The following is an 18,819-nucleotide window of genomic DNA, read 5'->3' on the forward strand; positions in this document are numbered from 1 at the left end:
CCCAGAACAACAGCAAAGGACGTTGTGAAGATGCTGGAGGGAACAGGTACAAAACTATCTATATCCACAGTAAAACGAGTCCTATATCGACATAACCTGAAAGGCTGCTTATCAAGGAAGAAGCCACTGCTCCAAAACTGCCATAAAAAAGCCAGACTACGGTTAGCAACTGCACATGGGGACAAAGACTTTTTGGAGAAATGTCCTCTGGTCTGATGAAACAAAAATAGAACTGTTTGGTCATAATGACCATCGTTATATTTGGAGGAAAAGGGGGAGTCTTTCAAGCCGAAGAACACCATCCCAACCGTGAAGCACGGGGGTGGCAGCATCATGTTGTGGGGGTGTTTTGCTGCAGGAGGGACTGGTGCACTTCACAAAATAGATGGCATCAAGAGGAGTGAAAATTATGTGGATATATTGAAGAAACATCTCAAGACATCTGTCAGGAAGTTAAAGCTTGGTCGCAAATGGGTCTTCCAAATGGACAATGACCCCAAGCATACTTCCAAAGTTGTGGCAAAATGGCTTAAGGACAACAAAGTCGAGGTATTGGAGTGGCCATCACAAAGCCCTGACCTCAATCCTATAGAAAATTTGTGGGCAGAACTACAAACCTGACTCAGTTACACCAGCTCTGTCAGGAGGAATGGGCCAAAATTCACCCAACTTGTTGTGGGAAGCTTGTGGAAGGCTACCCAAAACGTTTGACCCAAGTTAAACAATTTAAAGTCAATTCTACCAAATACACTCAATTAGTATGTAAACTTCCGACCCACTGGGAATGTGATGAAAGAAATAAAAGCTGAAATATATCATTCTCTCTACTATTAATCTGACATTTCACATTCTTAAAACAAAGTGGTGATCCTAACTGACCTAAGACAGGGAATTTTTACTTTGATTAAATGTCAGGAATTGTGAAAAACTGAGTTTAAATGTATTTGGCTAAGGTGTATGTAAACTTCTGACTTCAACTGTATATTTTTTTAAATCATATCAGCCCACAGTTGATCAAACACTGAATCTACTTCATAGAATAAATGATCATTTTCACCATGTGTGAGCTTTGTCTGAAAAAAAAGTATAAGACTGGCTTTGATGTCCAATTAGCGGTGTGGTGTTTGTTGCTGCCCACTCAGTTTTAGGGAGTAGGCCAATTGCGCGTAGGCAGGAGTGTCTGGTGAACGAGAATGCGGTACAAATATTTTCAGGCCTACCTGTTTTTTGCAGTGGTGTAACATACTTAAGTAGTACTTTAAAGTATTTTTTACTTAGTCGTTTTTTTGGGGTTATCTGTACTTTACTATTCATATTTTTTTCTGAGTGTTAGAGTGTGCCCCTGCTATCCGTCAATAAAAAATAATAATTTGAAATGATTTATACTTTTACTTTTGATACTTAAGTACATTTTAGCAATTCCATTTACTTTTGATACTTAAAGTATATTTAAATCCAAATACTTTGACTTTTACTCAAGTAGTATTTTACTGGGTGACTTTCACTTTTACTAGGGTCATTTTCTATTAAGGTATCTTTACTTTTACTCATGTATGACAATTGAGTACTTTTTCCACCACTGTTTTTGTGTGTGTTACAAAACATTTGTCTAGGGCCCAAGACTAACATTAAGGTGTGTCTCACGTGAGTGCGGTGTTTTGATCATATGACTACCATTTCTTCCTTAATGCATTTCGTCCTTGTGCTGTACATGTCTTGACTTTTTTTTCTGACAATTTCTTTGTATTTTCTGTATCCATGGGAGAACTGTTACAAAGTAGCCTATCTGAAAAGTAAAAAATGTTGAGGGAAAACGACTAACTGTTACTTTGTAACATGCCAGCAGTTCCGCTGCCGGATAAGATGGTCACGTGGGCAGGAATCACATGCTGGGATATTTACTCGGGCGGGATCTGCGCGTTTTAAAGTCCCATTTCAGCCAATCCAAGACCCTCCTATGTGACATACGGTCCCCATTCAACCAATCACAGGCTCCTCCTACTGTACAACAAAAAAACTGTCTGTATAAAGTGGTGTGTCTACACAATATTTATTTATTGATCGACACGCAACAGCAGGGACCTCCACACTTCTACTGCAAATTGACAATACATTAAGTAAGTATTTCTCTAGGGTTTGCGTTGTTTGTACAGTATTAGGCCTCTCTATTTTCGTTTGCTACGTTAGGTACGTCTACTTGGGTTATAGACTTTACCCCGGGCATTTGTTCTTGTTTGTTTTTGATACCTGCTGTTACCTAACATTCCCTCGACTAGTTTCGTGGATATCAACATTACAGAACTTGATATAAATTGAAAAGGTATAGCAGTAAAACGGTATCTTTTTTCCCCTCCATGAGTCGAGGGCTTTGTTTTGTTCTCACAAAGGGAACATTGTGTTCAAATGTATCAGTCGCGAATGTTATCGTTTATAGGTTGCTATATATTTAAAGCGAACCGTTACATTTTTGGAAATGGTGATGTGGGAGATTAGATTTCCTTTTATATTTTCCTTGGGCTTTGTCCATGTTCAGAGAATGATTCAGCGGCTTTGGATCCGCCCGCATCTTGTGATCAGGATCAAGCCAAACTAGGAAAAACAGGAATGATGCAACCAACCAAGTCCCACTTTGCGCAGACTCCCTTTCAGTGTTTGCATACACAGCATTCTAACCAGAACGTCGGTTCAGACGGCTGCAGTCTGCCATTCGCGTAGACTTCAATTAAGGAAATTAGCTATTTGTTTTATGAGTTTTTAAATGACTTCTGATTCAGACATTATGCTCAACTCTTCCTCACAGAGCAGAATCTATAGCCCTTGTTTTTCCTGTTCTGTTGGTTCTAGATAAACGCAACACACACTAAACATGTCAGTCAACCAAGCTGCCTGTGGCAATAATCTGAAGGCAATAACAATCTATATATAAATGTAGCTTCTTCACACTGTGAAATACAAGGCTGACCGATAGCTCTTCTCTCTCCCTTCACAGCTGTTTGGCCATGACAGCACTGTACTTGGCAGTGTTGGTGCTCTGTGTGAGTGCTGTGTGTGCGGCTCCTAGGTTTGACTCTCAGTTGGAGGGCCATTGGCACCTGTGGAAAAACTGGCACAGCAAGAACTACCATGAGGTGGGTGTTATTGAAGTACAAGTAAGGCACCATAGTGCCTCAAGGTCTTGTTGAGTCTCAAATTAATTATTTGGTGCCTTGACAACTGTACATTCCATGTAGGCCTGTATTATTGCAAAATGTAGTGACTTATTTTTCCCTGGATTTTGTTTGTAGTTCTGGGACTGTATGATTTGTATGTCCATTCTCTGACCAAGTACACTCATTTCTCAGAGCGAGGAGGGCTGGAGGAGGATGGTTTGGGAGAAAAACCTGAAGAAGATTGAGATGCACAACCTCGAACACACCATGGGAAAACACTCCTACCGTCTGGGCATGAACCACTTTGGTGACATGGTAAGAACAAGCTCCTTGCTGAGACATTTTATTGTGGGGCAGGAGATGCATGTCAACAGCCTTGTCTCATAGTGTTTGCTGTAGCTGAATCCTTTTGTTGTCATGCCCTATGTGGTCTATGACACAGTACGGAATGAGAAAATATTTCACAGGCACTATGAAAACATAGCCACAGGTGTCAGCATTGAATACATTCCTGCTTTCATTGCCAGACTCACAAGTTGGGTTTCTTCCACTAGCATGTACTGAAGAAACAGGAACAGAATAGTGATCCTGAGAAGGGAACTGAAACTTACTCATCTTTATGCATAAGTTAAAAAAATATTTAAAAAGTCCTAAGACATTGGAAACCCCTCAATGTTCTATTCAGATAGGAACTTTAAAAACCCCAAAGCACACCTGGCCAGGAATGACATACATTTCAACATGCCCTTACTGATTCCTTCCTCCCTAGACCAATGAAGAGTTCAGGCAGACGATGAACGGCTACAAGCAGACGACTGAGAGGAAGTTCAAGGGCTCTCTGTTCATGGAACCCAACTACCTGCAGGCACCTAAAGCTGTTGATTGGAGGGAGAAGGGCTACGTCACTCCCGTCAAGGACCAGGTGAGACCTCAGACACTCATGAGCCATGACTCATTCTTAACCATACACAGCTGTGTCACTGAATAAAACAAGACTTTGAGGTTTGCCGTTAACCCATTCCAAGTTGCCACAAGTTGTGTACACAGGATATTTATAGTTGCAGTAAATGCATTGCTTACACCCCTACTTCGCAACTGCTTAATTATTGTCACTTTGTTATACACATGCTAGCTATTCACAATCTCCACCTCCCTCAGGGATCATGTGGGTCTTGCTGGGCGTTCAGCACCACCGGGGCCATGGAGGGCCAGCAGTTCAGGAAGACTGGCAAGCTGGTGTCGCTGAGTGAACAGAACCTGGTGGACTGCTCCAGACCGGAGGGCAACGAGGGCTGTAACGGTGGGCTCATGGACCAGGCCTTCCAGTACATCCAGGACAACGCCGGCCTGGACACAGAGGAGTCTTACCCCTACGTCGGCACTGTAAGACCCATTTCTGTTATTTTAGCCTGGTCTCAGATCTGTTCAAGCTGTATAACCAACTCCTATGGTTGTAGTCATGTTTGGCATGACAATAGGATTTGGCAAGACTGAGCCATAAATGTTTAGAAATCTGGATTTATTATTGCGTGAGGTGCTGACAGAAAAATAAATGAAGGTTTCTGCTCTTTATGGCATTGAGATTTAGGCCATTTCAACCAGAATTGCTTGATTCATTGGATAATTATTTTTTTACTAATGCCTTTTTTACTATTGATCCTCTATTTCCCCAGGATGAGGACCCTTGCCACTACAAGCCGGAGTTCAGTGCTGCCAACGAGACTGGCTTTGTGGACATCCCCAGTGGCAAGGAGCATGCTATGATGAAGGCTGTGGCTGCAGTCGGTCCTGTCTCTGTTGCCATCGATGCCGGCCACGAGTCCTTTCAGTTCTATGAGTCTGGTTAGTAGCAAAAAGGCAACGCAACATATGTTACATCAACTTCCTCAACTTTATTTGGATTCCCTACATTCTATTTTTGTGTAGCAGTGCGCTTCACTGGTCCACTGTCCTGTTCACACTAGCTAATAATGGTTCTCTTTCAAAGCCATTAAGTAAAGTGTTACCAAAGTTGTCACTTTGCCTGCTAGCAGCTTTAGCATTGATCAGATGGTTGTACAGCCATACGCTGAGGTAAACTCATTTTAGCCCAACTAATGTAACTATATGCCCTCCCTCTAGGGATCTACTATGAGAAGGAGTGCAGCAGTGAGGAGTTGGACCATGGCGTTCTAGTGGTGGGATATGGTTTTGAAGGAGAGGATGTGGATGGCAAGAAATACTGGATTGTCAAGAACAGGTACAGAGTTTCTTCCTGGAATGTTTGTTTGACCGTTTCCACCACAGGAATGGTTCATTTCTTCGTCAGGGAATATACCTCTACAATACCATTGCCTTTATTTGAATATGGTGTTGGTCTGGTACTATGGTTAAGTCATGAATTTCTCTAAAGTGGCAGTAAATCAAATTTTGTATAATTTCCCAACTAAGTCCAGAGAAGCTAACAGATTGTTTGTATTTTCCTCAGCTGGAGTGAGAAATGGGGAGACAAAGGCTACATCTACATGGCCAAAGACAGGAAGAACCACTGTGGTATCGCCACGGCATCCAGCTACCCACTGGTCTAGTGTTTTAGAACCTGGATGTGTTCAGGAGTTTTGTTTGAAAAACGTTCATAAAGGGCAATGATGACGAAAGTGCTGCCTTATTAAGTCTGTGAAAGGCACTAGTGAATCCTGCTGCATGGGTTTTAAAGAAACAGTTTTAGGGAATCTATGAAATTCTACCTAGTTTGTTTTAATACTTGATTTGATATATAGTTGAGTCAAATGTTACAGGTGTGACCTCTGTGTACATTCCTAGTTTACTGCTTTTACACCTGTTCTGTAAAAATGTTGTACATATGAGAAAAATAAACCTCTTTTTAAAATGGATTTGTTGTTTACATGGCAAACTACAAAATTGGTAGTCATCCTATCCAAACTGTAAAACTTTGCAGTGTTTTTGTGCCCTTTGGTCAATGATGTCACTGAGTTAAGTCCTAGTCATTTAACTTGGCTTACTACACACAGCTGTTCCGTCTTGCCCGTATTAGAAGCCATATTGCCCCTACCCTTTGGGTACACACACAAGTTTATTCCAGAGAGCAGGAAAAACCTTGACGGTATTAACATTTTATACCTACAATACAGCAGGAGTTAGTGTCTCAGAGCAGATAAGATGAGCAAGGTCCTCATGGCTCAGATAAGACCTGTTTTAGCCTGGTGGGTTCCAAAACAACTAACTGTTGAACTCTGGCCACAGAGCCAGTAACCTTTGTCATAGAAAAAGAACACTGTGTCCAATCACGTCTGAGATTGTGGCTTAACTGGTAGTTGGTTAGTGACATTTGTGTAGCTGCTCCCAATTTAAAGGGAATGCAGTTATTTCCCAAAAATAGAATTTGTACTAACCCCATTTGACTATCAGTGAGGCTATATGTGTGAAGAAATATTGTTTTTAGATTTGGCCATAAGCAAACAAAATGATAATCCAGAAGTGGTGAGGCTGATTTTAATGCAGGAAAACAAATCCGTTTTACCTAATTTCTACGAGCATGTCACCTGTGCAACTAGAGGTGAAAAAAATATATAACTTTCACTCCTCACAAAGAAACAAATCTGACCATAACTCTATTCTCCTGATTCCCGCTTACTAGCAAAAACTCAAACAGGAAGTACCAGTGATGTAGTCCGATGAAGCGGATGCTAAACTACAGGACTGTTACGCTAGCACAGACAGGAATATGTTCCAGGATTCATCCGATAGGATTGAGGTTACCACATCAGTCACCAGGATCGACAATGTCATCCCCACAGTGACCGTACGTACATATTCCAACCAGAAGCCATGAATTACAGGCAACAGCCACACTGAACTAAAAGCTTGAGCTGATGTTTTCAAGGAGCGGGACACTAATCTGGACGCTTAGAAGAAATCCTGCTACGCCCTCCAACGAACCATCAAATAGGCAAAGCATCAATACAAGACTAAGATCGAATTCCACTACACCGGCTCTGACGCTTGACAGATGTGGCAGGGCTTGCAAACTATCACAAAGGGAAACGCTGCTGGGAGCTGCCCAGTAACACAAGCCTACCAGACAAGTTAAATGCCTTCTATGCTCGCTTTGAGGCAAGCACCACTGAACCATGCATGAGAGCAACAGCTGTTCCGACGACTGTGTGATCACGCTTTCCGTAGCTGACGTAAGATCTTTAAATAGGTCAACATTCATAAGACAAATTACCAGGACGCGAACACAGAGCATGTGCTGACCAGCTGCCAAGTGCCTTCCTTGACATTTTAAACCTCTCCCTGACCCAGTTTGTAATATCTATAGGTTTCAAGCAGACCACCATTGTCCCTGTGACCAAGAATGCCAAGCTAACCTGCCCAAAAACGCCAAGCTAACCCCAGACACCCTGGACCCACTCCAACTCGCTTACCACCCCAACAGATCCACAGTTTACGCAATCTCTTTTGCACTCTACACTGCACTTTCCCACCTAGACAAGAGGAACACCTATTTGAGAATGCTGTTCATGGCCTACAGCTCAGCGTCCAACCACTAGGCAAAAAGGGTCCATATCGGGATATCTTTACATGAAACATTTTTGAAATTCTAAAGCCGGGGTCTCCAACAGGTCGATTGCAGCCCATCTAAGTAGCTCACAGCCCATCTATGAGTAGTTTGCCAAACAATTCTGAAAGTATATGCAATTTTCACATGTTCCACTGCAAACTGTTATAAACCTCACAAGAATCAGAGAACGCAAGCTCCCAGCTACTATCTAATCAACACAACGTGAACATTATCCCATCCTTGGTTGGCTACTTTTGGCTTAGAAACTCAAACAATATCTGCCAATTAATTTCCAGAAAAATTGCCCGTCTGTCTGTGTGGTGCACCCGTTTGACTTTCACTCCGTGTGTAGCCAGTTGATGTGATAACCGTCTTGTGGGTTGACAGAAATACTTTCCCCAACATCTTTCATAATAAATGTTAACTGCAAAGTAGGCTTACCTGGGAGATTAGCCTATATCATGAGTCATTATATATTTTGTATGTGTTATTTGTTATTCGCAAACTTTCCAATGAAATGAGCAGCTGCAGTATAGAACCATCACTAGACCAGCAGTTAGAAGGCACATTCCTCACTCGTTAGATGCACAATTAAAGGGGAATTACACTCAAAAATCTAAATGTGTTAGTTTTCTTCCAGTCCTAAAACAAATGGTATTCTGATGTGATTTAAGCATTGACATGGCCTCAGAACATCCAATTTCCTTGTTTCTCTATGAGCAATTCTACATTTGAGGCTCCCGAGTGGTGCAGCGGTCTAAGGCACTGCATCTTAGTGCTAGAGGTGTCACTACAGACACCCTGGTTTGAAACCATGCTGTATCACAACCGGCAGTGATTGGGAGTCCCATAGGGCGGCTCACAATTGGCCCAGCGTCGTCTGGGTTTGGCCGGTGTAGGCCGTCATTGTAAATAATAATTTGTTCTTAACTGACTTGCCTAGTTAAATAAATAAAAATAACAACTGAGTTGTTTATTATCCATTATTTTACCAGGTATTGACAGAAAACATAGTGCACTGTTTTCTCTTGTACACTAAACACCTGGGGATGAGTTGCAGGGGAGAGAAGAATGTGCCCATTTGAAAGCTAGAAAAAAATTGTGTTGCTCTCAACGTTTTCTTTATTTTAAGTAGCTCTCATGCTAGAATAAGTAAATAAAACATTTTGCGAGTTACAATTCTTCAGAATACAGACCATTTCCAATGCATGTTTTTTCAGTTTTGTGGATCCAGATGTGTCTTTTAGACATATATGATATTGGGAGTACTCCGAATATGGCCAGATATGGACTCATTCAATCGCCTGAGATATGCGACATCCTATTTTCTCTCTTCATGTTGACAAATACTGACTATACATAGCATATCTTTGTTTTCTCATCATATTTAAGATATGAAGCTATTTTGATTCCAGATATGCTTCTCTTGGCTGAAGTCCATATCCGGATCTTGATATGCTTTTTCATTTGCTGAAAATAAGGACGATTTCTGATACATTTCTAAGTTTTCTGCACATGCTCAAAAATTTGACAAATATGATATCCGTATTTTTCTTTCATGCAAAAATCTTTTTTGCATTCCCTCCGGATATCATGGATATTGACTAATTAGATATCCTGAGATAGGCCTTTGAACACCTTATTTTCTCTATATGATGATAAATACTGACAGTAGGCCTACGTACTGTAGTATACAGTGCATTCGGAAAGTATTAAAAAAAATACTGAAATACCTTATTTTCACAAGTATTCAGACCCTTTGATATGCGACTCAAAATTGAGCTCAGGTGCATGCTGTTTCCATTGATCATCCTTGAGATGTTTCTACAACTTGATTGGAGTCCACCTGTGGTAAATTCAATTGACTGGGCATGATTCAGAAAGGCACACACCTGTCTAGTGCATGTTTGAGCAAAAACCAAGCCATGAGGTCGAAGTAATTGTCCGTAGAGCTCTGAGACAGGATTGTGTCTGGGGAAGGGTACCAAACATTACGGCAGCATTGAAGGTCCCCAAGAAAACAGTGGCCTCCATCATTCTTAAATGGAAGTAGTTTGGAACCACCAAGACTTCCTAGAGCTGGCCGCCCGGCCAAACTGAGCAATCTGTGGAAAAGGGTCTTGGTCAGGGAGGTCACCAAGAGCCCGATGGTCACTCTGACAGAGCTCCAGAGTTCCTTTTTGGAGATGGGAGAACCATCCAGAAGGACAACCATCTCTGCAGCACTCCACCAATCAGGCCTTTAGGGTAGAGTGGCCAGATGGAAGCCACTCCTCAGTAAAAGGCACATGACAGCTCGCTTGGAATTTGCCAAAAGGCACCTAAAGGACTCTCAGACCATGAGAAACAAGATTCTCTGGTCTGATGAAACCAAGATTGAACTCTTCGGCCTGAATGCCAAGAGTCACGTCTGGAGGAAACCTGGCACCATTCCTATGGTGAAGCATGGTGGTGGCACCATAATGCTGTGGGGATGTTTTTCAGCGGCAGGGACTGGGAGACTAGTCAGGATCGTGGGAAAGGTGAACGGAGCAAAGTACAGAGAGATCCTTGATGAAAACCTGCTCCAAAGTGCTCAGGACCTCAGACTTGGGCGAAGGTTCACCTTCCAACAGGACAACGACCCTAAGCACACAGCCAAGACAATGCAGGAGTGTCTTCAGGACAAGTCTCTAAATGTCCTTGAGTGGCCCAGTCAGAGCCCGGACTTTAACCCGATTGAACATATCTGGAGAGACCTGAAAATAGCTGTGCAGCAACGCTCCCCATCCAACCTGACAGAGCTGGAGAAGATCTGCAGAGAAGAATGGGAGACACTCCCCAAACACAGGTGTGCCAAGCTTGTAGCGTCATACCCAAGAAGACTTGAAGCTGTAATCACTGCCAAAGGTGCTCAACAAAGTACTGAGTAAAGGGCTGAATAGTTATGTAAATGTGATGTTTCAGTTATTTGTTAAGAAATGTGCAAAAATGTCAAACAACGGTTTTTGCTTTGTCATTATGGGGTATTGTGTGTAGATTGATGAGAATACACTGTATTTTCTCAGCACATACAATGCATATGCTCTTAACTGAGGTCCATATCAGGATCTTGATATGCTAAATAAGGTCAATTTCTGATGCTTATTTGAGTTTTGAGGACATGCTCAATAATTTGACAAATATTAAATCTAGGAATCACATATTTTCTGCTGTGGAGTTCCAACTGTCATTTCTGAATTTGGGCGCCATAAATGAGTGTGTAAATGATGTGTGGTGGAACTGACAAATGGAGAAACAATGAATTGAGAAGCTGTTCAGCAAATACCTCAAAAAAGTTGACTCTAAAGCGAGTAGCTAATTTGAGATGTTTTATTTATCTTATTAACTAGAGTCAAGAATGTTTGCTAATTTGACCTGCAGCAGGTAGGGCTTGCTAGTTAGATAGGCTTGATGTTAGGGTATAAGCTAACTTGTAGACTTCGCTAGCTAACAAATAACTAAATTCCCTTCAGGTTTTTTTTTGTACCCCCTATCAAGCCTCAAGGTGACAGTTAACGTTGGGTCTGGACTGCGAGGAACCGCTGCTGACAACTAAATCTGCATCCATCCATAACAAACATGGCAGGCAGGGGTATTGAGGGTGTGCAACTATTATTTTCTGTTAAATAAATAAAATTTTCGCAAAGATTGGCCTATGTTGCATCTTTACAAAAAATGTGTTGTGATTGGGTTTTCTATGCTGCAGAAATAGCAAAGATGTGCTTTGGAAATAGCAACTTGGATTAAATAAAATTGTTTGCCTTTCCATACCTTGTATAGCTTACTACTGAATGTGGTGCAAATGTATACTTAGATACGTCACCTTCATGTGAAGGACAATTTTATGCGCTTGAAAAGGTAGAATAATTTGGTCGCCAGACAATTGTTGAGTAGGATTTAGCCCATTTTTATATTACATATCATGTAAAGATATCGATTGAAATTATGCATAAAAAAGGATACATCAATTATCAGGTAATGACTACTGTAACGCCTGTTCTCCTCCTCTTCGTCCGAAGAGGAGGAGTAGAGATCAGACCAACATGCAGCGGGTTTAGAAAACATAATGAATTTATTAAACGACGAACACGAACACGAAACACTTGGAATAATTACAAAATAACAAAACGAACGAAGACAGACCTGAACTAGAGAACTTACAAATAACACGAAGAACGTACGAACAGGTATATACTACAAACCAAAACGCTACAGTCCCGTGTGGTACAAACATACATACAGACACGGAAGACAACCACCCACAAACAAACCGTGTGAACACCCTACCTTTATATGGTTCCCAATCAGAGGAAACGACAAACACCTGTCTCTGATTGAGAACCATATAAGGCTAATTACCAATGGCCTAAACATAGAAACACAAAACATAGAATGCCCACCCCAACTCACGCCCTGACCAACTAAACACATACAAAAATAACAGACAACAGGTCAGGAACGTGACAACTACAGACATGTGACACATTTCTGAAAATATGTGGATTCAATCAAGACTTAGATATGTCATACCTTTTCCAGAGATAGAATATTCTACAAATATGAAAGCGGGTGCACACGCATCAGGTGTGTGTCCTGAACATTTCTCACCCCAGATGATCCTGTGTGGCTCAATTGGTAAAGCATGGCACTTGCAATGCTAGGGTTGTGGATTTGATTTACTTGGGGGTCCAGTACGAAAGAAAGTATGAAAATGCATGCACTCACTGCTGTAAGTCACTATGGATAAGAACGTCTGCTAAAATGTCAAATATCTCCCTGGACTCATATCGTGTCAGGAAGATTTCTGAGGTCTGGATTGGATGCATGTAGAAACTGTCCCATTATGGAGAAGTTCTTAGCTCCTTATATTAAATTAAGGATATGGGGGTGTGTGCATAGTTCCCTCCTGTTCACCCACGACTCCAACATCATCTTTAAGTTTGCCTACGAAACGATGGTGGTAGGCCTGATCACCGACGACGATGAGACAGCCTATTGGGAGAAGGTCAGAGACCTGGCAGTGTGGAGCCAGGACAACAACCTCTCCCTCAAAGTCAGCAAGACAAAGCAGCTGATCGTGGACTACAGGAAACGGATGGCCGAACACACCCTCATTCACATCGACAAGGGTGTAGTTGAGCGGGTCGTTAGCTTATATTTCCTCGGTGTCCACATCACCTCTTCCCCCTCAGGAGGCTGAAAAGATTTGTCATGGGCCCTCAGATCCTCAAAAAGTTATACAACTACACCATTGAGAGTATCTTGACTGGCTGTATAACTGCTTGGTATGGCAACTGCTCTGCGTCCGACCGTAAGGTGCTACAGAGGGTAGTACGTATGGCCCAGTACATCACTAGGGCCAAGCTCCCTGCCATACAGAAGCTCTATCTATACCAGACGCTGTCGGAGAAATTGTCAAAGACTCCAGCCACCCAAGTCACAGTCTGTTCTCTCTGCTCCCGCATGGCAAGCAGTACTGGAGAGCCAAGTCTGGTACCAGAATGCTCCTGAACAGCCATAAGACTGCTGATCAGTTAATTAAACGGCTACCCGGACTTTCTGCTTTTCACCCCCTACCTACATTCAATCAATTACCCCAACTACCTCGTAACCCAGTACACTGACACGGTACCGTTACACCTTGTATATAGCCTCGTTATTGTTATTTTATGGTGTTACAATTTCATTTTTATGTATTTGTAAATGTTCTTACTTTTCAACTGCGTTTTTGGGAAAGTGCTCGAAAGTAAGCATTAAAAAAAAAAATATATATATAATTGTGTGCAACAGTGATTGGCAATTAAATGCAAGCTTCACAAAAAAAAATGCAATTGTTAACATTTCTAGCCTGTCGATCTATGGGTAATAGGGTTGAAGTCTTATGCTCGACCTGCTTCTTTTTCTACCAGAAAACACTAGAAAATTACCAAAAAGAGTAGAACCAGTTCACCTGTTTTTACACTATGATTTGACTATTGTGTTAGATGTTCAATAATTTCTTTTGAAAAAAATATTTAAAAAGGAATAGTTTCACCATATTAAAATGAGAATTCAGTTCACATAACAGGGTTGACCTTAAAATGAGTGACAGACATTAATGAATCACTAATCATATTGAAAGAAATAATAATCTTCAGAAATGACTATCAATAACTAGGGCTTTGCAATGATGGTGAAACAGGCTTTTAAAATTCAATATTGGTTCACAATTTGAAATTAAAAAATATACACGGGACGCAAAAGGCACCCATACCGTGGAAGACCCAGCATGACTCGCTATGAAACACGGGCACTCAGGCAGACACAGACATACAATCCAAAAGACAGTGAGAAAGTTTTGAAAACAAAACGACAACTAACTTGCTGAGTTCCATTATAGTTGACAAGAGCAAACAGATAAATCAGTTATATAACAGATACTGTATCCTCATAATTGTATAACTCAGACAGATACTGTATGTGGTTTGTTTTGTATTCATCACGTGGTAACTGATAGGATATTGTATCTCTCTGTATAGCTAAAGATACTCTCTGATATAGCTGTTGCTACATGGGATAAATGCGGTATAAACCAGTGCTTTAAGAAGTTTACGAGAATAAGGTGCATCTATTCTAATTCATTTTGATAGGCTTGCTATTGACAGCTGTCGCATTGTTTCAAGTAATGTCAATAGTATTTCCCTAACTGCTTACAAATTATGTTTGCAATGTCAATAGTATAGCTATCTATATTGAACAAAAATATGAACCAAACATGTCAAGTGTTGGTCCCATGTTTCATGAGCTCAAATAAAATATCCCAGAAATGTTACATACGCACGAAAAGCGTATTTCTCATTTGCCAAGATAATCCATCCACCTGCCAGATGTGGCATATCAAGCAGCTGATCAAACAGCTTGATCATTACACAGGTCCACCATGTGCTGGGGACAATAAAAGGCTACTCTAAAATGTGCAGTTTTGTCACACAACAAAATGCGACAAATGTCTCAAGTTTTGGGTGAGCGTGCATTTGGCATGCTGACAGCAGGAATGTCCACCAGAGCTGTTGCCAGAGAGTTAAATGTTAATTTCTCTACCATAAGCCGCCTCCAACGTCGTTTTAGAGAATTTGGAAGTACGTCCAACCGGCCTCACAACCACAAACCACATGTAACCGATTTGTTCTTGAGCGGATGGTCGAGAGGCTGAAACATAAGTACAAATCATTAGTAGACTGCAAATTGACCACAAGAAGCCAAAACAGATCATTTCAAACCTTGCTTACATTTATATACGATCACGTGTCTCTATTATGCGTGGGAATACTTGGGAACAGATTTCTTAAATTAAAATCACTTGGAGCTGATTTCCTGGTGTTTTTACAGTCTTTTATGTCCAACAATGAAAATAAAAATAATTTAAAACGTTTTTTTTTTTTGCTCAGAAAACTCTGCAGTGGTCGCTGGCACTGCCAAACTAGCCCACCGGCACTGCTGCAGAAAACCTTTGCTGTATGGAAGTCCCTAATGTGCGTTTGTATGCATTATACACTATTATTGATTTCATGTGAAATAGATGTCATTATAAACTGAGTGGCCTATTAAATGTATACTTTTCCCCACAGGTTACCAGAAGGTGCAACAAGTTCCACGACATCAGCACCTACTTGATTAATATTTGTTTAGAAATAATATGCCTCAAGTTATTTTCTCAAGACAAAGGTGATGGCTGGGTATGATTGTGCACATACAGTACGTAAATAAATATGTAAGTTATTTTTGTTGTTGTCCTTAACCGAACAAACAGAGCTATTTTTGGATCTAGTGTTTTCCATGATGCAGTAGAACATTCAGAAATCTGTATTGGTGGGGTCTTGAGACATGCAATTGAGACGTCTCAAGACACTCAACACTATGTCTCAAGACATTTTATGTGTGTCTTCAAGACATGTCTCAAGACACTAATGCCATGTTTTAAAGACATGCAAAATAATGTGACATTAAGGCTGTCAGACATGCTTTTGAATTATTTATTTAATTATACTGCAATAATTGAAAGTAAATATGCAGTAAAGTGTGTTTAATGTAATGTCTGTGATTCTACATGCAATCACAGAAAGGTCACTTTCTCTAATCAGCTGTCTTTGAATCACATAGGCTCGTTCTATTTTCAGACTGGACATACAATAAAGCTGGGGTCTTACCTGGTGTCAAACATTTAGCCCTCACGGACGATAGGGCTTTCTGCTTCAGGTGAGCTATTTATAAGTACAAGAAAATAGCATGGTAAATGTGATATTGTTATTTTCTGATAGGATACCTAATGGCATTTTATTTCCGAAAAGGTTAAGGAGGAGCAGCTCTGAGATCCCCAAACAAGCGATTACTATCTGGCTGTAAAGACTCAACGATGGGCGTTGTTTGGAGCTCTATACCGCCTTTACCACAAGTTATTTTGTTGCATCATTCTAAAATTGTTATTTGGTCAATAAATCTTGCTTACTTTGATTTGGTGTGCAGTACAATTTGTGCTATGAATGTGCATGAGAGTTCTAGAGTGAATAAGTAATATTAATAACTAATAAAACATGAAAACAATAAATTATAAAATGTCTTAAGACGGATGTCTCATTGGTGTCTAAGACATGTCTTAAGAGGTCTCAAGACATGGTGATGGCTGGGTTATGATATATATACAAATATACAGTTGATTTGTATATGGTGTCTGTTTAGCCAATATTCCACTCCTTGTACTCTGTGTCATTGCAAAACATAACTGAAACATGACACAGAGTACAAGTAGTGGAATGTTAGCTAAACAGACTGGTACCCAGGCTAGGTGTATGAATGTTTTGGGGGGAAACGTATCTCCCCGTGCCCCCTTGGCTGTTGCTGATACTTTAGCATTGGCTCAGTTGTTCTCTTCTGGTGTTACTAGCAGAGATGGAAAAGGAAGTGACACATACAAATGTTTTCTGTTTCAATGGAGGTCAAATGAGCTAAGTAGACCAGACCCAACTGCTATCGCATTGATGTCTATGGGAGAGCCACCACCTTTAGTAGACCAGAACTGACCACTGACATACTGGCAGCTTATATAGCAGGAGAAGGCTGCACGGTATGTTGACCAGAGTGTATACCAGAGGCTGGGGAGAGGTAGCCACCAACACAAACACGCTCTACAGAGACACAGAGAAGAGAGAGAGGTTTGTTTAGTGTGAGATTTATGTGTATGTGTGTGTGTATTTGTGTGTATATGTGTGCATCACCTCTTAATTAATAATCTTGGTCATAAACAGACATTTAAAGATGGAACAATTAGTCAGTGCATTGGAAACGTACATACGTCATCTCTTCCAGTGACTATGGTGCAAGAACCTATAGAGCCCAGAGTCTTCACTTTCACCCTAGATTGCTGAAGGAGGACACAAATCCAGCGATGGCTTCCTCCTTGTCAGGTCTCTCGTACTGGGCACACAGGGGTTCTGGAATGGCGAACTCACACACACACCTCCTCCACATACAGATCGTGGATGACCGCATTGAAGATGAAATCCAGCAGTCTATCTAGCCTGTAATGTTTGTGAAAAGGAAGATTGTAGATTAGTGGTAGTGAATTTTATTTGCTTTACTGTTCTGAGTTATGATGCTAAAGTATTCTATAGTGTATTTTCTGGCGATGTTGTGTAGTCTACAGGAAATAACCATATTAAAAAAATCCCTGTTTATTTTTGGAATGTTTGTGTATCTGAATGATGATCAAACACTATAAAATATGACAATTACAGTACTTCCGTGCATCATGCAGCTTCCACCATATTGCCTAACATTTATAAACAATTTTCCATCCAAATCATAAAAATACCACAACATATCTCTAGTATCATATAGCTAACATTACCATTTCTATGATTCAAAGGAGAAGACGTTTTACAGTCTTATTTAGATTGTTTATGCACCGAAAGAGATGCATAGAAATCCAATTGTAAAACGTCTTCTCTTTTGAGTCATAGATTTGACTAAAAGCTAGCTAGCTAAATTGGCTAACTAGCTCAGTGAAAGCAAGGGTATGGAGGTTCATGTCGGAAATATAACGTTAGTTTATTGACAAGTGTATTGGCTAGCTAGCTAATAATCTCTACTATTCTATGTTAGCTACATACATTGTGATTCACGCTTGTTGTTGGGACTGTCAGTGGCCACTCACGTGTTGGGAATGCATCGGGCTTCAGTATGAGAAGCTTGACATACGCAATAGTTTTTTGTATCAGGTTCTCAAAGCACCCTCCTGCTAAATGTGCTCTGAAAATGGCACTCCTTGTGATCAACTTGGGTGCATCCTGAGTTTGGGAAACGTATGTAACCCACAAAACTTATTTTGGGGGGAAGATAAACTGTAGATTGCTTTTACAGACTAAGACACAGTAAAGATGAGCCATTCTCTTGCTTACTGGTATGTAGTCTTGCGCCACAAAATAATCAGCTGGCGGGTGGAATGAAAACATTATTTCAACCCGTGAGTCGGCTTGTGGTTCAGAACAATTACATTGCGGATCAGAAACATTTTTAATAAAGATACACTTTTTAAAAAGCCCAGGGGCTTGTTGTGTTGCATTGCATTCTGTTGTGTATTCCAATCTGTTTGCAGTGAGGCAGACATAAGGCTACCAGCCACGCACGCATTGAGGTCATTATTTGTGTAATGTCGTGTGTGTAGGTGGCAGGGAAGTCAGGCGCAGGAGAATCGAACTTGGTATAAATGGAGTCGTGTAATATACTTGACAAAACTCCATAATCAAAAATACAAGATGAAATAAAAGTGAGTAGAAGAACCCGTCGCGCACCAATACATAATACACGAATATACAAAAAATCTCTGACAAGGACATGAGGGGAAACAGAGGGTTAAATACACATGTAAGAATGGGATTGGAACCAGGTGTGAAGGAAGACAAGACAAAAACAATGGAAAATGAAAAATGGATCAATGATGGCTAGAAGACCGGTGACGTCGACCGCCGAGCACCGCCCGAACAAGGAGAGGCATCGACTTCGGAAAAAGTCGTGACAATTTGTGTGGCGCTAAAACGTTCTAATTGTCTA

General features: G+C 40.9%; 1 protein-coding gene and 1 long non-coding RNA gene across 2 annotated transcripts; one reads left to right on the top strand and one right to left on the bottom strand.

The window, feature by feature from the left end:
- The first annotated feature begins 2,010 nt into the window (after positions 1-2,010).
- Positions 2,011-6,022, top strand: LOC129811548 (procathepsin L-like). Its single transcript, XM_055862951.1, has 8 exons — positions 2,011-2,117; positions 2,990-3,128; positions 3,342-3,464; positions 3,919-4,071; positions 4,308-4,532; positions 4,823-4,991; positions 5,271-5,388; positions 5,617-6,022. Exons 2-8 carry the CDS (start codon positions 3,000-3,002, stop codon positions 5,714-5,716), a joined length of 1,017 nt encoding a protein of 338 aa, XP_055718926.1. The 5' UTR covers positions 2,011-2,117; positions 2,990-2,999; the 3' UTR covers positions 5,717-6,022.
- A 7,879-nt stretch (positions 6,023-13,901) lies between these two features.
- On the bottom strand, positions 13,902-18,392 carry LOC129811557 (uncharacterized). Its single transcript, XR_008752903.1, has 3 exons — positions 17,924-18,392; positions 17,059-17,288; positions 13,902-16,895 (listed from the first exon to the last, which is right to left on the bottom strand). It is a non-coding gene; the product is annotated as an uncharacterized LOC129811557 (long non-coding RNA).
- Positions 18,393-18,819: the final 427 nt, after the last annotated feature.

Source organism: Salvelinus fontinalis, chromosome 2, assembly GCF_029448725.1.
Source record: "Salvelinus fontinalis isolate EN_2023a chromosome 2, ASM2944872v1, whole genome shotgun sequence".
Taxonomy (NCBI): Eukaryota; Metazoa; Chordata; class Actinopteri; order Salmoniformes; family Salmonidae; genus Salvelinus; species Salvelinus fontinalis.

What these genes read in the sequence shown, in the direction of transcription:
- LOC129811548 (XM_055862951.1), top strand. Translation starts at nt 3,000, where the DNA reads ATGACAGCACTGTACTTGGCAGTGTTGGTGCTCTGTGTGAGTGCTGTG. An exon ending in TCACTCCCGTCAAGGACCAG is followed by an intron (nt 4,072 to 4,307) that starts GTGAGACCTCAG and finishes CACCTCCCTCAG; the next exon opens with GGATCATGTGGGTCTTGCTG. An exon ending in TACTGGATTGTCAAGAACAG is followed by an intron (nt 5,389 to 5,616) that starts GTACAGAGTTTC and finishes TATTTTCCTCAG; the next exon opens with CTGGAGTGAGAAATGGGGAG.